General features: G+C 45.4%; 1 protein-coding gene across 1 annotated transcript in view; it reads right to left on the bottom strand.

The window, feature by feature from the left end:
* The window catches only part of vegfc (vascular endothelial growth factor c), an 80,254-nt gene that overhangs the window by 20,101 nt on the left and 36,143 nt on the right, over positions 1–24,010 (bottom strand). The window contains exon 4 of the mRNA XM_078204971.1: positions 197–309. Coding sequence (XP_078061097.1) covers positions 197–309 — 113 coding nt within the window. The remainder of the gene's footprint in view (positions 1–196; positions 310–24,010) is intronic.

The raw sequence follows: 24,010 nt of genomic DNA, 5'->3' as shown, positions 1-24,010 counted from the left end.
GCTATGTTTCAGCTTTGCGCCATTTTTGAATTATCTGGGAGCTGAGGGAGCCTTTGGTTCCCTGTTGGTTTCTCTATGCCAACACCACAGCCAATCAGAATCGACTTGTGTTGAGCCAGGATGCATCATGTCCAACACGCACCTTTATCGTTACCTGTTCAACAAATGAACCAATGAGTAAAACAAATCCACTAACCTGAGTCACTCTTAGAGGGCAGAAAGCTGCTGAAATCATGTTGTTTCACACATCGACATAAAAAACTGTTCCAGATATGATTCTTGGGACATGTCCTGTTTGGCATCAGGCAGCTGTGGATGGAGTGAAGATAGTTTTTGTTGAGAGTAGGCGGACAATATTATGACCACTTGGTTCAATACATATCCATGTAATGGAATTGGAGGCTATTTGTACTCATGCAGAATAGAGAAACAGCTAAACAATTTTGCCCTTCTATTCTCAATGAAATGGGGAGGGGGGGAAGGAGGGAAGCATTAGTAAACTCATCAGTGTTCGTTCTGTTCCACCCAAAAATGCTTCCCAGGCACTTACATTGGCACAACTGCACAGATATGTTTGGTTCAGCTCTTTAACATGTAAAAGTTTGCAAAATATGTTTTACAAATCCTCCACCAATCCAATCGAACTCCCACTGACAATCCGAACCCAACCCAATTCCCACTGACAATCCGAACCCAACCCAACTCCCACTGACAATCCGAACCCAACCCAACTCCCACTGACAATCCTAATCCAACCCAACTCCCACTGACAGTCCGAACCCAACCCAACTCCCACTGACAATCCGAACCCAACCCAACTCCCACTGACAATCCGAAACCAACCCAATTCCCACTGACAGTCCGAACCCAACCCAACTCCCACTGACAATCCGAACCCAACCCAACTCCCACTGACAGTCCGAACCCAACCCAACTCCCACTGACAATCCGAACCCAACCCAACTCCCACTGACAATCCGAAACCAACCCAATTCCCACTGACAATCCGAACCCAACCCAACTCCCACTGACAATCCTAATCCAACCCAACTCCCACTGACAGTCCGAACCCAACCCAACTCCCACTGACAATCCGAACCCAACCCAACTCCCACTGACAATCCGAACCCAACCCAACTCCCACTGACAATCCGAACCCAACCCAACTCCCACTGACAATCCTAATCCAACCCAACTCCCACTGACAGTCCGAACCCAACCCAATTCCCACTGACAATCCGAACCCAACCCAACTCCCACTGACAAGATGCTTTGGAGTGATGTAGGGTTAAGTCCAATCCTTTGTTTCTCTGATCAAATAAGCAGCCTCAGTTCACGCATGCTGAAAGAACTCCCCTCAGCAGCATTCAAAAACTTCTTCATTTTATTTCCAAATCATCAGAACCAACACGACAGTCAGCCATTTTCTTAAACTAATAACATTTTAGAAATTCCAGGCAGTCCTGGTGGTCCTCATGGAAATTACTGAAGTTTATTTAAAATCAATCGTGATTGTACTTTCATGTTTTTTGGCATATTTAGCGAGAGGACAAGCTAATTGCAGGCTGTTTAAAATCAGTGGTTTTGCAAAATGACATTTGAGTGCATAAGAGGGGATGGGAGTGAGCTGAGTCAGGTTAAATGATGTCTTTGCTAACAAATCCAGCATACAAACTACTCAAAATGTGGCAGATTCCACCACGGAACAACATACAGACAGAGAGGGGCTTCAAACAAAAAGAACAAACACAATCTTATCTGACAGTCAGTATGTCAAAACAGTGTAGTTTAGCTTTAAAGATAAGCTTCTCAGTTGTTTTCATGGAGTTTACCCCTGATATGCATGCACTGCCATTAACCCAAAAGGCACTTTCAGGTTTAATCAATGTTATGATGCATTTGAGAACTCCAGCGCTTTTCAAAGTTTTGCATTGACAATAGACTCTGAAAGTCAGCACTTGCCAAGGGTGAACAAAGAACAAAGAAAATTACAGCACAGGAACAAGCCCTTCGGCCCTCCAAGATTACGCGACCATGCTGCCCGACTGAACTAAAACTTTCTACTCTTCCGGGGACCATATCCCTCCATTCCCATCCTATTCATGTATTTGTCAAGACACCCCTTAAAAGTCACTATGGTATCTGCTTCCACTATCTCCCCCGGCAGCAAGTTCCAGGCACCCACCACCCTCTGTGTAAAAAACTTGCCTCGTACATCTCCTTCAAACCTTGCTCCTCGCATCTTAAACCTATGCCCCCTCATAATTGACTCTTCCACCCTGGGAAAAAGCTTCTGACTATCCACTCTGTACATGCCCCTCATAATCTTGTTGACTTCTATCAGGTCACCCCTCAACCTCTGTTGTTCCAGTGAGAACAGACCAAGTTTCTCCAACTCTCCTCACAGCGAATGCCCTCTATACCAGGCAACACCCTGGTAAATCTTTTCTGTACCCTCTCCAAAGCCTCCACATCCCTCTGGTAATGTGGCGACCAGAATTGAACACTGTATTCCAAGTGCGGCCTAACTAAGGTTCTATAAAGCTGCAACATGATTTGCCAATTTCTAAGCTCAATGTCCCGGCTGATGAAGTCAAGCATGCTGTATGCCTTCTTGACTACCTTCTCCACCTGCATTGCCACTTTCAGTGACCTGTGTACCTATACACCCAGATCCCTCTGCCTATCAATACTCTTAAGGGTTCTGCCATTTACTGTATATTTCCTATCTGTATTAGACCTTCCAAAATGCATTACCTCACATTTAAGGATTAAACTCCATCTGCCATCTCTCCGCCTAAGTCTCCAACCTATCTATATCCTGCTGTATCCTCTGATGATCCTCATCTCTATCCGCAAATCCACCAACCTTTGTGTTGTCCGCAAACTTACTAATCAAAGCAGTTACATTTTCCTCCAAATCATTTATATATATTACAAACAGCAAAGGTCCCAGCACTGATCCCTGAGGAATGCCACTTGTCACAGTCCTCCATTCAGAAACACACCCTTCCACTGCTACCCTGTTTTCTATGACTGAGGTAAGAAGTCTCACAACACCAGGTTAACTCTATGACCGAGCCAGTTCTGTCTCCATCTTGCCAGCTCACCTCTGATCCCATGCGACTTCACATTCTGCACCAGTCTACCATGAGGGACCTTGTCAAAGGCCTTACTGAAGTCCATGTATACAACATTCACTGCCCTATCCTCATCAATCATCTTCGGCACTTCCTCAAACTGTGCTCACAAACAGTTATTAAATAGGCTGGCAGTTCGAGCATCGTTTTATGGTTCTGCATGGATTTTACCCACTATACAACCAATATTGAAAAAAAAACTAAAAGCCAAATCAAAAGAGAAAATGCTGGAAAATCTCAGCAGATCTGGCAGCATCTCTAAGAAGAGAAAAGAGCTGACATTTCGAGTCCAGATGGCCCTTTGTCAATGCTCAAAGGCTTAGAAAGTGGGAGATATTTATACTGTAGGGTGACGGAATGAAAGATGAGTCAGAGCCACAAAAACAAGAGGAAAGGGCTGCTAACGGCAGTCCATAGAGAGAATAGAAGGTGTGAATGGCCAAACAGCAGAGAAGCTGAAATCGGAGTTGAAAATCTCAAAGGGAGTACAAGTCCAGGGATGCTAATTTCTGTTCAACAAACTCTGCATTTTATATATTCCATTTCAGGAGAACTTGTTATAGCCTGGGATCTCTGAGCTCCAGGGCAGTGTAATTCAGAAGTACCTCCAAGGTGCCCGGGGCATAAAACATAGAACATAGAAAAACTACAGCACAAACAGGCCCTTCGGCCCACAAGTTGTGCCGAACACATCCCTATCTTCTAGACCTACCTATAACCCTCCATCCTATTAAGCTCCATGTACTCATCCAGGAGTCTCTTAAAAGACCCTATTGAGTTCGCCTCCACCACCACTGATGGCAGCCGATTCCACTCGCCCACCACCCTCTGTGTGAAAAACTTACCCCTAACATCTCCCCTGCACCTACCCCCCAGCACCCTAAACCTGTGTCCTCTCGTAGCAGACATTTCCACCCTGGGAAAAAGCCTCTGAGAGTCCACCCGATCTATGCTCTCAACATCTTATACACCTCTATTAGGTCTCCTCTCATCCTTCGTCTCTCCAAGGAGAAAAGACCGAGCTCCCTCAGCCTATCCTCATAAGGCATGCCACTCAATCCAGGCAACATCCTTGTCAATCTCCTCTGCACCCTTTCAATGTTTTCCACATCCTTCCTGTAGTGAGGCGACCAGAACTGAGCACAGTACTCCAAGTGGGGTCTGACGAGGGTCTTATATAGCTGCATCATTATCCCCGGACTCCTAAACTCAATCCCTCGATTGATAAAGGCCAGCACACCATACGCCTTCTTAACCACCTCCTCCACCTGTGGGGCCGATTTTAGAGTCCTATGGACCCGGACCCCAAGGTCCTTCTGATCCTCTACAGTACTAAGAGTCTTTCCCTTTATATTGTACTCCTTCATCCCATTTGACCTACCAAAATGGACCACGACGCATTTATCTGGGTTGAAGTCCATCTGCCACTTGTCCGCCCAGTCTTGCATCCTATCTATGTCCCTCTGTAACTTCTGACATCCCTCCAGACTATCCACAACCCCACCAACCTTAGTGTCGTTGGCAAACTTACCAACCCATCCCTCCGCTTCCTCATCCAGGTCATTTATGAAAATGACAAACAGCAAGGGTCCCAGAACAGATCCCTGGGGCACACCACTGGTGACCGACCTCCATTTAGAAAAAGACCCATCTATACCCACTCTCTTCCCCCTTTGGGCAAGCCAGTTCTGGATCCACAGGGCAGCAGCCCCTTGGATCCCATGCCCTCTCACTTTTTCGAGAAGCCTTGCATGGGGGACCTTATCGAATGCCTTGCTAAAATCCATATAAACCACATCTACCGCCTTCCCTTCGTCAATGTGTTTAGTCACATTTTCGAAGAACTCCACCAGGCTCGTAAGGCACGATCTGCCCTTGACAAAGCCATGCTGAGTATTCTTGAGCATACTAAACCTCTCTAAATGCTCATATATCCTGTCCCTCAGGATCTTCTCCATCAGCTTACCAACCACTGAGGTTAGACTCACCGGTCGGTAATTACCTGGGCTATCCCTATTCCCCTTCTTGAAAATAGGAACCACATCCGCAATCCTCCAATCCTCCGGCACCTCTCCCGTCTCCCTCGATGACGCAAAGATCATCGCCAGAGGCTCTGCAATCTCTTCCCTCGCCTCCCACAGTAACCTGGGGTACATCCCATCCGGACCCGGCGACTTATCTATCTTGCTGCCATTCAAAGATTCCAGCACAACCTCTTTCTTAAAGTCCACATACTCAATCCTTTCAGTCCACCGCACGCCCGCAGTACATCCACCCAGGTCCTTCTCCTCTGTGAAAACCGAGGCAAAATACTCATTGAGCACCTCTGCCATTTCTACTGGTTCCGTACAGACTTTCCCGCCTTCACCTTTTATCGGCCCTATTCCGTCACGTCTCATCCTTTTACTCTTCACATATTTATAGAACGCCTTAGGGTTCTCCTTAATCCTACCTGCCAGGGCCTTCTCGTGACCCCTTCTGGCTCTCCTAATTTCCTTCTTTAGTCCCTCCCTACAAGCCGTATACTCTTCTAAATCCCTATCTTCGCCAAGCTCTCTGAGCCTTTTGTACGCTTTCCTTTTCTTCTCGGCATCTGGGTAAGGATTACACGGCAATGGTCTGGGAAATTCAATGAGTGATTAACTTACTCCAGGCAGGTTTGGTCCTTTTAATGTTCTAATAAGGCTGCATATTCATTTGTGTTTATAATTTTAAACTTATCTCTGGCTGGTCGAGCTTCCTGTTAAACTAAGGTTAATGATACTGGATTAGGAAGTAAGTACCTTTCCACAGAACTGTTGGACACAGAATGTCTGTCCAGCCAACCCCTGGCCATCAGACTTCACCCACCGCCCACCCGTGACACTGCCAACCTCCTCTCATTCCCCCTCAATGGCCTTTCCCCCCACCACCAAGGCCTCTCTCTCCTTTGGTGGGTTCACAATTATGTTTCATGTCACTAGAGTAATTTCCAGTTCTGCATTAAAGGAAGATGGTGCCATAGTGGTAATGCCACCAGACTTGTGGCCCATGCGAATGCCCTGGGAATATGGGTTCAAATCACAGAATCACAGAATGCTACAGAGCAGAAGAGGCCCTTCGGCCCATCGCATCTGCATCGACGCATAGAACATAGAACATAGAACATAGAACATTACAGCGCAGAACAGGCCCTTCGGCCCACGATGTTGCACCGACCAGTTAAAAAAAAAAACTGTGACCCTCCAACCTAAACCAATTTCTTTTCGTCCATGAACCTATCTACGGATCTCTTAAACGCCCCCAAACTAGGCGCATTTACTACTGATGCTGGCAGGGCATTCCAATCCCTCACCACCCTCTGGGTAAAGAACCTACCCCTGACATCGGTTCTATAACTACCCCCCCTCAATTTAAAGCCATGCCCCCTCGTGCTGGATTTCTCCATCAGAGGAAAAAGGCTATCACTATCCACCCTATCTAAACCTCTAATCATCTTATATGTTTCAATAAGATCCCCTCTTAGCCGCCGCCTTTCCAGCGAAAACAATCCCAAATCCCTCAGCCTCTCCTCATAGGATCTCCCCTCCATACCAGGCAACATCCTGGTAAACCTCCTCTGCACCCTCTCCAAAGCCTCCACATCCTTCCTGTAATGTGGGGACCAGAACTGCACACAGTACTCCAAGTGCGGCCGCACCAGAGTTGTGTACAGTTGCAACATAACGCTACGACTCCTAAATTCAATCCCCCTACCAATAAACGCCAAGACACCATATGCCTTCTTAACAACCTTATCTACTTGATTCCCAACTTTCAGGGATCTATGCACACATACACCTAGATCCCTCTGCTCCTCCACACTATTCAAAGTCCTCCCGTTAGCCCTATACTCAACACATCTGTTATTCCTACCAAAGTGAATTACCTCACACTTCTCCGCATTAAACTCCATCCGCCACCTCTCGGCCCAACTTTGCAACCTGTCTAAGTCTTCCTGCAAACTACGACACCCTTCCTCACTGTCTACCACACCACCGACTTTGGTGTCATCAGCAAATTTGCTAATCCACCCAACTATACCCTCATCCAGATCATTAATAAATATTACAAACAGCAGTGGCCCCAAAACAGATCCCTGAGGTACACCACTTGTAACCGCACTCCATGATGAATATTTACTATCAACCACCACCCTCTGTTTCCTATCCGCTAGCCAATTCCTGATCCAATTTCCTAGATCACCCCCAATCCCATACATCTGCATTTTCTGCAGAAGCCTACCATGGTGAACCTTATCAAACGCCTTACTAAAATCCATATATACCACGTCCACTGCCTTGCCCCCATCCACCTCCTTGGTCACTTTCTCAAAAAACTCAATAAGGTTAGTAAGGCACGACCTACCTGCCACAAAACCATGCTGACTATCACCTATCAATTCATTACTCTCCAAATAACTATAAATCCTATCCCTTATAATTTTTTCCAACATCTTGCCGACAACAGAAGTGAGACTCACCGGTCTATAATTCCCGGGGAAGTCTCTGTTCCCCTTCTTAAACAATGGGACAACATTCGCTAACCTCCAATCTTCTGGTACTATACCAGAGGCCAACGACGACCTGAAGATCAGAGCCAGAGGCTCTGCAATCACTTCTCTTGCCTCCCAGAGAATCCTTGGATAAATCCCATCCGGACCAGGGGATTTATCTATTTTCAGACCCTCCAGAATATCCTGCACATCCTCCTTATCAACTGTAATACTGTCTATTCTACTCCCTTGCAACCCAGTGTCCTCCTCAGCTATATTCATGTCCCCTTGCGTGAACACCGAAGAGAAATATTGGTTCAATGCTTCACCAATCTCCTCCGGTTCCACACATAACTTCCCTCTGCCATCCATAACTGGCCCTAAACTTGCCCTAACCAACCTTCTGTTCTTGACATACCTATAGAACGCCTTAGGATTCTCTTTAACCCTATCCGCCAAAGTCTTCTCATGTCCCCTTTTAGCCCTTCTAAGCTCGCTCTTCAACTCCCTCTTAGCCAATCTAAAGCTTTCTAGTGCACTACCCGAGTGCTCACGTCTCATCCGAACATAAGCCTCCTTTTTCTTTTTAACCAACAAAGAAACTTTTTTGGTGCACCACGGTTCCCTAGCCCTACCAATTCCTCCTTGCCTGACAGGGACATACCTATCACAGACTCGCAGTAGCTGCTCCTTGAAAAAACTCCACATGTCGGACGTTCCCAGTCCCTGTAATCTCCTAGTCCAACCTATGTTTCCTAATTCTCTCCTAATAGCCTCATAATTACCCTTCCCCCAGCTAAAACCACTGGCCCGAGGTTCATGCCTATCCCTTTCCATCACTAAGGTGAACGTAACCGAATTGTGGTCACTATCACCAAAATGCACACCAACTTCCAAGTCTAGCACCTGGTCTGGCTCATTTCCCAGCACCAGATCCAATATAGCCTCACCTCTAGTTGGCCTGTCTACATACTGAGTCAAAAAACCTTCCTGCACGCTTTGAACAAAAACTGACCCCTCTAACGAGCTAGAGCTATAACAATTCCAGTCAATATTAGTCAAGTTAAAATCCCCCATAACAATTGCCCTATTACTTTCACTCCTCAGCAGGATTGACTCCGCAATCCTTTCCTCAACCTCTCTAGAACTTTTAGGAGGTCTATAAAAGACTCCCAACAGGGTGACCTCTCCTCTCCTATTTCTAATCTCCGCCCATACTACCTCAACAGATAAGTCCTCATCAAACCTCCTCTCTGACACTGTGATACAATCTCTGACCAATAATGCTACCCCTCCCCCTCTTCTACCTCCTTCCCTACTTCGACTAAAACATTTGAACCCCTGCATTTATTATGAAATGCCCTGACCTACCCACCTAATCCCACTTGCCAGCACTTGGTCCATAGCCTTGAATGTTATGGCGTGCCAAGTACTCATCCACCACCCTCCCAGGCAGTGCATTCCAGACCATCTGAGTAAAAAAGCACCATGGTTTTGTTTTCATAAAAACCCACCTGGTTCACACCAATGTCCTTTCAGGGAAAGGAATCTACCATCCTTACCTGGTCTGTCCCGGCCTGCATGTGACTTGAGATCCCCAGCAAAGTGTCTGACTCTTAACTGCCCCTCTGAAATGGTAAGAGTTTTACCCCAGTCCAACGCCGGCATCTCCACATCGTGACTACCTCTGAAATGGCCCAGCAAGCCACTCAGTTCAGGGGCTATTAGAGATAGATAATAAATGCTGGCCTTGCCCACATGTCACCCAGATACCATGAAAGAATTAAGAAAAAGCAAAGCTGGGAGTAAGAATGTGATAGGGAATGTGTGCTTACAGTGCAGCATTTACAACAGAGGGGACGTAATGTCATCCTTTTGGCGCGATGCCATTATTTAGAATCATAGAATCATAGAATCCCAACAGCGCAGAAAGAGGCCATTCAGCCCATTGAGCCTGCACTGACAACAATCCCACCCCAGCCCCTATCCCGTAACTCATTGTATTTAACCTGCTAACCCCCCTGGCACTAAGGGGCAATTTAGCAGGGCCAATCCACCTAACTGGCACATTTTTGGAGTGCGGGAGGAAACCGGAGCACCCGGAGGAAACCTACACAGACACAGGGAGAATGTGCAAACTCCACACAGACAGTCACCTGAGGCCGGAATTGAATCCGGCTCCCATGGAGCTGTGAGGCAGCAGTGCTAATCACCGTGCCATGGTATCGTCTAATTTAATTGGATACTGGACAGTAGAAGCATTCTCAAGTTCAGTAGGAATTGGAAGATTTGTTTACAGGAGTGACTGGAGATGGAATATCTGGTGAAGTTTGTAGCAGTGTTGCTATGAAAGCTTACTGTTCTCTATTTTGCCAGAGCCCAGTTACAGTTCAAATTTGCTTTCATTCCATAGAATCCATAGAATCGAGACTTTGGTAATTGAGTAAGTAAGAAACATTAAATGAAATGCCTATTTGAAACCCTGATGCTTTTATTTACATTTTTAAACATTTACCAGTGATAAGTGGGATACTGTGTGCAGTTTTGGTCACTTTATAGAAAGGATATTATCAAACTAGAAGGAGTACAGAAAAGATTTACTAGGATGCTACAGGGACTAGATGTTTTGAATTATAAGGAGAGGCTGGGAGTTTTTCCCCTGGAGTGTAGGGGGCTCAGGGTGATCTTATAGAGGTCTATAAAATAATGAGGGGCATAGATCAATCAATATCTTTTCCCAAAGATAGGGGAGTCTAAAACTAGAGGGCATAGGTTCAAGGTGAGAGGGGAGAGATATAAAAGAGCCCAGAGGGGCAATTTTTTCACTGAGGGTGTTGAGTGTCTGGGACAAGCTGCCAGAGGTAGTAGTAGAGGCGGGTACAATTTTGTCTTTAATAATGCATTTAGACGGTTACATGCGTAAGATGGGTATAGAGGGATATAAGCCAAATGTGGGCAATTGGGACGAGCTTAGTGGTAAAAACTGGGCGGCATGGACAAGTTGGGCCGAAGGGCCTGTTTCCATGCTGTGAACCTCTGTGACTCTGTGACTCTGTGAATACAGTGCAGAAGGGGGCCATTCGGCCCATTGAGTCTGCACCGACCACAATCCCACCCAAGCCCTATTCCTGTAGCCCCACATATTTACCCTGCTAATCCCTTGACACTAGGATCAATTTATCATGGCCAATCAACCTAACCTGCACATCTTTGGAGTGTGGGAGGAAACTGGAGCACCCGGAGGAAACCCACACAGACAGGAGGCAAATCTGCAAACTCTGCACAGACAGTGACCCGAGGCCGGAATTGAACCCTGTGAGGCAGCAATGCTAACCACCGTGCCATCATGCCTCCATTAAAACTGCTTTGTTCTTTGCCTTTCTTTCTTGCTGTTCCTGCCCACCTTCGGCTGTGTGTTGCTTCATCTTTTTTCAATGAAAGTATATCCATCCCGTAAAAGAGCGAAAGGAGTTCACACACACACACACACACACACACACTAATTTTCCCGTCCCGCCCACCACGGGAATTGTAGCGGGCAGAGTGTGGAACAGGCAAAGGTCTGTTGACCTTGGACGGGATTTTCCGGTTTTGGGGTAAGTGCGGCTGGAAAATCCTGCCCGAATCGTTCACCAGCTGACATTCCTATGAATTGTCGAGTTTAATATGCTGGAATTCTCCACCCCGCCACGGCTGCCAGAGTGGAGAGAAAATTTGGTGCTCAGCCAAATCTCCATTCACCACAGTGGAACGGGAGAATCCCACAGGCATGAAAGGCCAGAGAATCCATCCCAATGTTTACATCTACTCTCCCAAGAATTTTTTTTAAACAATAATTTTTTTTTAGACTTTATGTTTATTCCACTGTGGAGAAAAACATTTCACATCAGACGTTCCGCCTGTAATTCAAATTGTTTCTGCAGCTCCTTCAGAAATGTGTTCATCGAAGAACTAGCTAAAGAGTACAATATAGATTGGGTTGTTCACTACTCATACTTTCAAAAGCTTACAGTCTGTAAAAACTGGTCTTTAAGATCCTTTGCACAAAGCCATAGAACTCTCAAGTCTTCCAACATGGTTGACTCTCAAATGCCCTCTGAAATGGCCGAGCAAAGCCACTCAGTTCAAGGGCAGTGAGGGATGGGCCACAAATGGTGGCCTTGCCACCGATATCCACGTCCCATGAATGAATAAAGGGAAAATAAAATGTTCTCACTGTATTTTCTGGGGTTACAGTCTAATGCAAGCAAGAAAAGTCAGGATAAATCGCAAAACATTGCTTGAGCCAACTAAAATATTAGGTAACACCAAGAACAACTTATATTGTGGCTTTAATGCAATGAAACACCCCAAGATACTTCACGTAAGCATTATGAAAAAAAAGGATGACACCTCGGCTCAGAAAGCATCAATCCTGTGGGACTTGAAGTTCAACCTATAAAGTTATACAATTTCGAAAGATTAATCGTTCTGAATTAAATTTCCCCATCTTTATCACAATAATGGGTATTTTGTTTCAACTCAGCTCTGTCTAACACTTTGCAGCAGTATTTCTCAGTCCATTGATCAAAAGAGGTGATTGGCACTAACAGATAACAAATTAATCTAAATTATAAATTGAAGATTAGAAATCGATTGGGAATGGAAATATTTTGTCTTCTATGATTTTGCAATCACTGCCGCACTCTCCCCCTTGCAAAATGTATTTTTCTTTCTTGTAAGGTTCCTCTCTTTGTCCCACTTTATTTGACCAAGCAGTTAACTTGTTTCCAGACTCAAACCAATGCCTCACTTTATAAATCCGATCAAAATTGCCTGGTGGACTTTTCTTGGAGTCTACACTAAGCTAGCACAGGGCTAATGTGAGGAATAAGAGGGACATTCGCAAATCTTTTCAGTCCTTTTGACAGTTTATTTGACTTTTTTTTATTCAATCGTGGGACATGGGCATCGCTGGCTGGCCAGCATTTATTGCCCATCCCTTGTTGCCTGAGTGCAGTTGAGAATCAACCACATTGTTGTGGCTCTGGAGTCACATGTAGGCCAGACCAGGTAAGGACGGCAGATTTCCTTCCCTAAGCAACATTCGTGAACCAGATGGGTTTTTCCAACAGTGGTTTCATGGTCATCAGATTCTAAATTCCAGATTTTTTATAGAATTCAAGCTCCACCGTTTGCTGTGGTGGGATTCAAACCAGGGTCTGATGGAACATGGAAACATAGGAACAGGAGTAGGGGCAAAGCATGTGGGGAGGCAGTAGTGTAGTGGCATTATCACTGGGCTAGTAATCTGGAAACACCAGGTAATGCTTTATGACTTGGGTTAAAATCCCACCATGGCAGATAGCAAAATTTGAATTCAATAATAATTTAAAATTAGATGCACATTACATATCCCCATCACACTTAAGCTATGGTGAAATAAATATGTGTATAAAATGTCAAAAAAAAACTAATGCAATTTTTGAAGTATTCTCTGACATATCAAATCATAAATCTTATTGTCAGCATTACATTTGTCTAAAGAAACTTTTAGGAAAAGTAAACTATGTTGTCCCTTGGTTGGTGATATCCTGACAATTGGTTTATTTTTTTAAGGATGGGGTCCTTTCTCACAGGGCATTTGGGAACTGGAGCATAATTGCCATAGAATGTATACTACAGAAGAACACCATCTGGCATCTGGCCCATCAGATCCATGCCAGCTCTATAACAGGACCGATGCACTTACTGCCATTTCTCAATTCTATCAAGATATTTCTAAAAATATACAGGGTATTTTCAAACATATTTATCTTCTTTCTTCTTAAAAGCTTTTATGGGTCGTTTCTGCTGCGCCATCTCTCTTGGTATGCAATAATAAACCCTACAAAAATAACTTTTATCTTTTTTTGTGATCATCTTAAATTTATGTCTGCAATTGACTCACTGACCAGTGGAACTAATTCTTTCCATTCAACTTTTCAAAATATGCCCCAATTTTAAATAGCTGTATTGGATCTTTTAACTTCCTGGGGGTTACCATTGACCAGAAACTGAACTGGCTTATTGTAAATACTGTGGCTACTGAATAACGCCGGCATCTCCACATCATGGCTACCTGAATAAGTCAGAGGCTAAGAATTTTGCAGCATTAGTTCACCTCTTGACCTTCCAAATCTTCTCCATCATTTACAAAGCACAAGTCAGGAGTGTGATGGAATACTTTCCACTTGCCTGGATGAATGCAGTTCCAACAACACTCAAGAAGCTCGACACCACTTAATTGCTACCCCTTCCACAAACATTTGATCCCTCCACCACCAACAGTGGCAGCCATGTGTATCATCTACAAGATGCATTCCAGAAACTAATCATGGTTCCATAAGTAGTAGCTTCCAAACCCACGACCACTACCATCTAGAAGGACATAGTCAACAGATACCTGGAGCACCAACATTTGGATGTTCCCCTTCAAATCACTGACTTGGAAATGTATCACTATTCCTTCAGTGTTGCTGGTTCAAAATCATGGAACTCCTTCCCCAACTCCACAGCCACAGCAATGTTGTTGACTCTCAACGGCCCTCGGGCAACCAGGGAAGAGCAATAAATGCTGGCCAGCCAGCAACGCCCATGTCGCACACATGAATAAAAACTAAATTTAAAAATGCAACGTTGCAGAACGACATAATAAAAATGTGCAGGAGTATGGGGAAAAATCATGGTGCTTAAGTTTAAAGCTTATTTATTAGTGTCACAAGAAGGCTCACATTAACACTGCAATGAAGTTACTGTGAAAATCCCCACGTTGTCACACTCCAGGGCCTGTTCGGGAACACTGAGGGAGAATTTAGCATGGGCAATGCACCTAACCAGCACGTCTTTCAGACTGTGAGAGGAAACCCACACAGACATAGGGAGAATGTGCAGACTCCACACAGACAATGACCCAAGTCAGGAATTGAACCCAGGTCTGTGGTGTTGTGAGGCAGCAGTGCTAACCACTGTGCCACCATGTCGCTTAGCTGGAAGGCTGGTGCAGTATGGTTGGCCAAATGGCCCCCTTCTGCATCATAACAATTCTGTGATTCTGTGATCTGAGTTGCGATGTATAAATTGTGAGATTATTAAATTTAGGCAGTAATTAAACTGGGAACAAAACAATCTCTTAGCAGATTTCCCAGTATCTGCAGCTGGGCTGATTCAGTTCGAAACCGCAGGGAGATAACTGATTCCTCCTGCTCTGGATATGATAATGAATCAAAAACAAAGCAAGCCAATATGAGTCATCAGCTCTTCTTTCCATTCTCGGCACTCCTTTTAATCCCATGAAAATTTCGGATTAAGCAGTTAATTAGCCACAAGGGGACGCGCAGTTTAACATTTTCAAACATTCTTTTGAGACTCCTCCTAAAATTTGCATATGGCAAGACATTGTGAACCAATTAGCCCAGGGAAGCTACATTTTGATGGCAGATACTGTTTCCACAGGCCCTTATCAAGAATTCTGTAGATTACTGGCCAGCCACACACTGATTCCAGCTTCTCTGAATGGAAAGTGGATGATATCCAGCCTTGCCTTCATCAAGCTTCATGTGCATCTGCACTTAGCATTCTCACAAACCTTTTCACGCACTGAAGATAAATCCACAGAGAAGCCAATCAACAAAGCCGAGTGAGATCTGTTAGACAAGATCTGACTCTTTTGGGAACTAAGGGTTTAGTGCATGCGTATTTTTCCTTTCATCTTACATCACAAAGAATTTTCTTGCTGTAATTCTACATACATTGCAATAATATGCACAAGTCAAAATGTATACATGAGCATCCTTTCTCCCTCCCCCTCTCTTAACTCATCCATTCTAGGTTACAGATCTACTAGTGTCAATCACCCTCTGGCACATGGTCAACTGTCATGTACGAGTCTACACTGAATGCCATCATAAGACCATAAGACATAGGAACAGAATTAGGCCACTCAGCCCATCGATTCTGTCCGCCATTCAATCATGCCTGATATTTTTCTCATCCCCATTCTCCTGCCTTTTCCCCATAATCCCTGATCCCCTTATTAATCAAGAACCCATCTATCTCTGTCTTAAAGACAAAGAACAAAGAACAGTACAGCACAGGAAACAGGCCCTTCGGCCCTCCAAGCCTGTGCCGCTTCTTGGTCCAACTAGACCAATCGTTTGTATCCCTCCATTCCCAGGCTGCTCATGTGACTATCCAGGTAAGTCTTAAACGATGTCAGCGTGCCTGCCTCCACCACCCTACTTGGCAGCGCATTCCAGGCCCCCACCACCCTCTGTGTAAAAAACGTCCCTCTGATGTCAAGGTTATACTTCGCCCCTCTCAGCTTGAGCCCGTGACCCCTCGTGATCGTCACCTCCGACCTGGGAAAAAGCTTCCCACTGTTCACCCTATCTATACCCTTCATAATCTTGTATACCTCTATTAGATCTCCCCTCATTCTCCGTCTTTCCAAGGAGAACAACCCCAGTCTACCCAATCTCTCCTCATAGCTAAGACCCTCCATACCAGGCAACATCCTGGTAAACCTTCTCTGCACTCTCTCCAATGCCTCCACGTCCTTCTGGTAGTGCGGCGACCAGAACTGGACGCAGTACTCCAAATGCGGCCTAACCAGCGTTCTATACAGCTGCATCATCAGACTCCAGCTTTTATACTCTATACCCCGTCCTATAAAGGCAAGCATACCATATGCCTTCTTCACCACCTTCTCCACCTGTGTTGCCACCTTCAAGCATTTGTGGACTTGCACACCTAGGTCCCTCTGTGTTTCTATACTCCTGATGACTCAGCCATTTATTGCATAACTCCTCCCTACATTATTTCTTCCAAAATGCATCACTTCACATTTATCCGGATTAAATTCCATCTGCCACCTCTCCGCCCAATTTTCCAGCCTATCTATATCCTGCTGTATTGCCCGACAATGCTCTTCGCTATCCGCAATTCCAGCCATCTTTGTGTCATCCGCAAACTTGCTGATTACACCAGTTACACCTTCTTCCAAATCATTTATATATATCACAAATAGCAGAGGTCCCAGTACAGAGCCCTGCGGAACACCACTGGTCACAGACCTCCAGCCGGAAAAAGACCCTTCGACCACTACCCTCTGTCTCCTATGGCCAAGCCAGTTCTCCACCCATCGAGCCACTTCTCCTTGTATCCCATGAGCCTTAACCTTCTTAACCAACCTGCCATGTGGGACTTTGTCAAGTGCCTTACTGAAATCCATATAGACGACATCCACGGCCCTTCCTTCATCAACCGTTTTTGTCACTTCCTCAAAAAACTCCACCAAATTTGTAAGGCACGACCTCCCTCTTACAAAACCATGCTGTCTGTCACTAATGAGATTGTTCCGTTCTAAATGCACATACATCCTGTCTCTAAGAATCCTCTCCAACAACTTCCCTACCACGGACGTCAAGCTCACCGGCCTATAATTTCCTGGGTTATCCCTGCTACCCTTCTTAAACAACGGGACCACATTCGCTATCCTCCAATCCTCAGGGACCTCACCCGTGTCCAAAGAAGCGACAAAGATTTCCGTCAGAGGCCCAGCAATTTCCTCTCTCGTCTCCGTGAGCAGTCGAGGATAGATGCCATCAGGCCCTGGGGCTTTGTCAGTTTTAATGTTCCCTAAAAAACCTAACACTTCCTCTCTCGTAATGGAGATTTTCTCTAACGGGTCAACACCTCCCTCCGAGACACTCCCGGTTAACACGCCCCTCTCCTTCGTGAATACCGATGCAAAGTATTCATTTAGGATCTCCCCTATTCCCTTGGGTTCTAAGCATAATTCCCCTCCTTTGTCCCTGAGAGGTCCGATTTTCTCCCTGACAACTCTTTTGTTCCTAACGTATGAATAGAATGCCTTAGGATTCTCCTTAATCCTGCCTGCCAAGAACATCTCGTGCCCTCTTTTTGCCCTTCTAACTCCCCGTTTGAGATCTTTCCTACTCTCTCTGTATTCCTCCAGAGCTCCGTCTGTTTTCAGTTGCCTGGACTTAACGTACGCCTCCCTTTTCATTTTAATCAGATCCTCAATTTCCCTGGTTATCCACGGCTCTCGAATCCTACCTTTCCTATCTTTCCTTTTTACAGGCACATGCCTATCCTGCAGTCTTATCAATAGTTCCTTAAAAGACTCCCACATGCCAGACGCGGACTTACCCTCGAACATCCTCTCCCAATCAACATCCACCAATTCCTGCCTAATCCGGCTATAGTCAGCCTTCCCCCAATTTAGCACCCTGCCCGTAGGACAGCACTCATCCTTGTCCATTACTATCCTAAAGTTAACAGAGTTGTGGTCACTATTTGCCACATGTTCCCCTACCGAAACTTTGACGACCTGACCGGGCTCATTTCCCAGATCTAGGTCCAGTATAGCCCCCTCTCTAGTCGGGCTATCTACATACTGTTCCAAAGAACCTTCCAGTACGCATTTTACAAATTCCTCCCCGTCCGGTCCCCCAGCTCTAAGCACTTTCCAGTCTGTGCCAGGGAAATTAAAGTCCCCCACTACAACAACCCTATTTTTTCTGCACCTATCCAGAATCTCCTGACATATCCTTTCCTCCACTTCCCGTGGGCTGTTGGGTGGTCTGTAGTACACACTTAATGATGTGGCCTCCACAGCCTTCTGCGGCAAAGAGCTCGACAGATTCACCATTCTCTGGCTGAAGAAATCCCTCCTCATCCCTATTTTAAAGGATCATCCCTCTAGCCTGAGGTTGTGCCCTCTGGTTCTAGTTTTTCCTACTAGTGGAAACATCCTCTCCACGTCCACTCTAAATTATTTCACTGAGGCTACTGCTGTGTTTGCCCAATGCTCACACATGGATGGCACTGTGGCACAGTAGTTAGCAATGCTCTCGCAGCACCAGGAACCAAAAGAGAAAAATTGTTGCGGTCTAGTCTGGCTTCATAATATACCTTGAGGTTCTGGTCTGGGACCGTAACACCTAGATTTGTATTCTTGCAAAATGTCCTGATGAGTGCAAGATAAAAAGTTTTGACAAGTATGTCTCTTTTTCAACAGTGCTGGTGTAGTTTTATCGATACAGCCAAAAACAGATTTATCACAAAAATAAAACAGCTGAATAAAATTGTCTCATCTACCATCCATGAGTGACTTGCATTCAAACATCAGAAAGTGATTTTAAATAAACCATTAAAAACATTTATTCATTTCATTGGTACACATTGGTCACTTTCTCAGGACATTAAACATTTAAGAACTTTTAAAATGCACCGATTAGCATTGTGTTTGCAAGTGTTAGCTTAATTAGCCTCTTTGAAGGGCTGCAACCAAATACAATCAATGTAAACTTGCCGTGATGATTCATAGAAACATAGAAACTAGACGCAGGAGTAGGCCATTCGGCCCTTCAAGCCTACTCCGCCATTCATTTTGATCATGTCTGATCATTAAATTCAATATCCCGGTCCACCCTTCCCCCCCATATCCCTTGATATTTTAGCCCTTAGAGCGATATCTAATTTTTTCTTGAAATCAGACAATGTTTTGGCCTCAATTACTTTCTGTGGTAGTGAATTCCACACATTCACCACCCTCTGGATAAAGAAATTTCTCCACACAGTTCTAAAAGGTTTACCCCTTATCCTCAAACTATGACCCCGAGTTCTGGACTCCCGCACCATTGGGAACATTTTTTCTTAATCTACCCTGCCTAATCCTGTTCGAATTTTATAAGTTTCTATGAGATCCTCTCTCACTCTTCTAAACTCCAGTGAATATAATCCTAACTGACTTAGTCTATCCTCATATGACAGACCTGCCACCCCAGGAATCAACCTGTAAACCTTCGCTGTACTCTCTCTGGGCATGAGATCGGTTTTGTGAGTGGGGCCAAGAGAACAATGTTTTATAAATCAGCGTAAAAGATTACAGAAACTCGATAAGCTGCCAAACCTGTGATTAAATGTCCTTACACCTTTATGATGGTGTGTCCAATTTTAGGCGAATTGTACATGTTAGAAGCTTTATTCTTTATGTTTTGTCTGTAGCGACACTGTGGCACAGTGGTTGGCACAGTGGTCAGCACTGCTACCTCACAAAACCAGGGACCTGGGTTCGATTCCCGGCTTGGGTCACTGTCTGTGCAGAGTTTGCACGTTCTCCCCGTGTCTGCGTGGGTTTCCTCTGGGTGCTCTGGTTTCTTCCCACAATCTGAAAGATGTGCTGGTTAGGTGCATTGGCCTTGGAAAATTCACCCTGAGTGTACCTGAACAGGTGCCTGAATGTGGCGACTAGGGGATTTTCACAATAACTTCATTGCAGTGTTAATGTAAGCCTACTTGTGACACTAACAATTAAACTGAGGTGCTTTTATCGAACAGTTTTGTCGAGGGAAAGGAAGGAACCAGAGTCCACAGACTGGTGTCATTAATACATATCAACACTATATTGGTACGGCGTTGCAGATGAGAAGAGGGAATTTTTCTGAGATGACGAGGGCCTCACCTGTCGTCTGGGAAAGATGCACAGAATCAGAAGCCAATCAGGCAGTTGGGAAGCCATCATCGGGTCTTCCACAGGATCAGAACTCTGTGAAGTGGGAAGCCCCATCCGCCAATCAGAGGCTGGCAGCTCTTTTGCTCAAGCAATGCCACTGGGGAGGGAATGACACCCACCAGAGTTCAGGATTGCAGAGCGACACAGGCCAGAGGTAAGTAATGGCAGGAGGGATTTCCTGGAGTGGGGTTTGTGGGAAAGGGGATTTAAGATGGGTGGGCGGCAATGGGTGGCTCTCAGGGGGCACCACCCCTTCCTGATGCCAGTTCCCTTGGTGGGACTGCCGCATTCCCCCCCGCAGGAAACCACAAGCTACCCACACAGGTTTTCATGTTGTGCTCCCCACATGTCAACCCAGCATTGGGTTAATACAAGCAGTGGTGGAGAGAGGCCCTTCATACATTGAATCCCTACAATGCAGAAGGAGGCCACTCGGCCCATCGAGTCTGCACCAACAACAATCCCACCCAGGCCGTAGCCCCGTAACCCCACATATTTCCCCTGCTAATCCCACTAACCTATGCCTCCAGGGACACTAAAGGGCAATTTGGCATGGCCAATACATCTAACCCACATATCTTTGGACAGTGGGAGGAAACCGGAGCACTTGGAGGAAACCCATGCAGACACGGGGAGAATGTGCACAGACAGTGACCCAAGTTGAGAATTGCACCCGGGTCCCTGGCGCCGTGAGGCAACAGTGCTAACCACTGTGCCACCGTGCAAGTAGTAATTGACTGCTTAAAAGCCTCAACTGGCGGTAGGGAGGAAAGACTGTCCAAGGGCCTTCCCACCATGGGTAGAGTCAGGAAGGTGGCGGGGTCTCACCTATCACCCTCTCAGCCGACTAAATGCCATCCCCATCTCAAACACACAATGGCATTGGTCTAAAATTCTGCCCAGAAATCTCTTTATGGTACAGTGGGAGAGGAGTAAAAAGTTGACCTAAAAGCGAATGGAAAACAGTGAACCATGTAAGTGTCTTGCCAACACATTCTACGGCAAGTTATTCCAGTTAACAAATGCAAGAGCTTATCTCATCCAGAAGGCTCTATTCACCTGCCTTACGAGTAGATGGTCGACTTACACTTCATTGATTTAGGTACCAGAGTCACCTCTGTTCTTTGAGTGGTTTGCAATGCGCCGATCCCCCCGACCATGTGATTTGATGCAGCAATAACCCACTTAGTCTCAGCCTACTTCGAAAAATGAGCCATCAAAATTCAACTTGTACCTCTCTGCGGTTGAATTTGTACAACAAAGAATGAAGCCGTAGGAAAGAATGATTCCAAACAACAAACAAAATAGTGCTGGGAAATGCACCAGGGAACATCGCTATCGTTCCAATATTTGTTGTCAGGATGTGGGTGATGCCATTTTGATTGATCGTCCTCAGCTGCTCTGTAGGGCAATGGATTCAATCATGTTGGACTGGGTGGCAAGGACATTAGTGAATCAATGAGGGTTTTATTACGGTATTAGGTTTTTAAAAACTGTCTAATGCTTTCCACGTTTAATTCATCTGCTGCCAGCCCATCAATTTCCCAGATTTAATTCATTCAATTTCTCAATTTGCCGCGGTGAGAATGTTTCACTTACAATATGGTCAGCTTCACTTCCTTCACCATCAAAAGACGCACATCTTCCACAAACACACTTCAATGTTAGAATCATTGCGGCATTCCGCTGCCAAGTTCTTTCTTTATCCTTGCTGGCACGTTGGGAGTCATTTTCCATGTTCTCAGCATTGTCAGTGGGGAGCTCTATCCATTGGGAGGTGAATTGTGGGAATGGAGAGACCTCATACTAACGTGGACCTCTGGAGAAGATCAGGCATTCAGGATCTCCACCTCCTGCTATAACCTATTTTACAGATGCACCATAGGAAGCATTCTTTCTGGTTGGATCACAGCTTGGTATGGCTCCTGCTCTGCCCAAGACCGTAAGAAACTACAAAGGCTCATGAATGAAGCCCAGCCCATCACTCAAACCAGCCTCCCATCCATTGACTCTGTCTACACTTCCCGCTGCCTCGGAAAAACAGCCAGTATAATCAAGGACCCCACACAATCCGGACAATCTCTCTTCCACCTTCTTCCGTCGGGAAAAAGAGACAAAAGTCTGAGGACGCGTGCCAACCGACTCAAGAACAGCTTCTTCCCTGCTGCCATCAAACTTTTGAATGGACCTACCTCACCATAAGTTGATCTTTCTCTGCACCCTAGCTATGATCGTAACACTACATTCTGCACTCTCTCCTTTCCTTCTCTATGAATGGTATGCTTTGCCTGTATCGTGCGCAAGAAACAATATTTTTCACTTTTTTACCAAAACATGTGACAATAATCAATCAAATCAAATCAAAATCTATTGATTTTGTATAAGTTCAAAGGCATTGCTCGTCCTCATGTCACCTGAGGGATATTATTCTGTGTGAGAGAGCCAGCATGCTATTTGACTGCATGGGGTTTCACGGATGTGTCTCATCCTTTCATGTATTGGCGTACACTTCCATATACAGGCATACACTTCCAGCTAGTGTCACTGGGCAGCATTGCAAGCAGGAATCATTTCATTCCCTTTCATAATCTTGGAGTTCTGAGAAGTAATACTATTGCTCCCCTGGCTGAAATCGGTCAATTTAGCACATACCGAGGCTTGAAGCTGATGCATTGCTGGTCTGTGCTGCAAAAAGGTACTTACCAGGAAAGTTCCTGAGGTTCTGGGTGCTTTACAAGAAAATGTTTACAATCCAAACCTGTGACCTCCCTCTTTTTTTAATTCATTCGTGGGACATGAGTGTCGCTGGCTGGCCAGCATTTATTCCCATCCCAGGTTGCCCCTGGAGGGCAGTTGAAAGTTAACCACATTGCTGTGGCTCTGGAGTCACATGTAGGCCAGACTAGGTAAGGACAGCAGATTTCCTTCCCTCAATGACATTAGTGAAGCAGATGGGTTTTTCCGACAATCGACAATGGTTTCATGGTCATCAGTAGATTCTCAATTCCAGATATTTTTGGTTGCATGCAAACTGAACCATCTACTGTGATGGGATTCGAACCCGGGGTCCCCAGAACATTAACTGCGTTTCTGAATTAACAGACTAGCGATAATACCACTTGGCCTTCGCTTCCCCTTCTGGAAGGACAAGGGCAGTGAGCACATGGAGACACAGTTAGCACTGCTGCCTCACAGCACCAGAGGCCTAGGTTTGATTGCAACCTTGAGTGACTGTCTGTGTGGAGTTTGCACGTTCTCCCCGTGTCTGCGTGGGTTTCTTCCGGGTGTTGCAGTTTTCTCCCATAGTCCAAAGATGTGCAGGTTAGGTGGATTGGCCATGGTAAATGCATGGGGTTACAGTGATAGGGGGCGGGAGTGAGGGGGAGGTTGCTTTTTTGGGCCAAATGACCTCCTTCTGCACCGTAGGGATTCAATGGTTCTATGGTCACCACCTGCTTCAATTCCCCTTAAGGCCACACCCTTTCCCAACTAGATTGCTGCTCCTTCATCGTTGCTCGGTCCAAATCCTACAACTCCCTCCCCCACAGGACTGTGGGTGAGCCTTTAGTACATGGACAGCAGCAGTTCAGGAAGGCAGCTCACCACCACCTTCTCAAGGGAACGCAGAGATGAGCAATAAATACTGGTCTGTTAACAACACCCATGTACCAAGAATGAACAAAATAATACAAAACCCAGAAGGAAAAGATCACTTTTGAAAAAATGATGTATATCTTATGGATGAAGAGAACATAACAGCTTCATTATAAATGCGACCTTATGTATTGACAGTGAAGC

This window comes from Mustelus asterias, unplaced genomic scaffold (assembly GCF_964213995.1).
Source record: "Mustelus asterias unplaced genomic scaffold, sMusAst1.hap1.1 HAP1_SCAFFOLD_531, whole genome shotgun sequence".
Classification (NCBI taxonomy): Eukaryota; Metazoa; Chordata; class Chondrichthyes; order Carcharhiniformes; family Triakidae; genus Mustelus; species Mustelus asterias.
The sequence above is the reverse complement of the archived record's forward strand: the minus strand, read 5'-3'. Positions and strand labels throughout refer to the sequence as shown.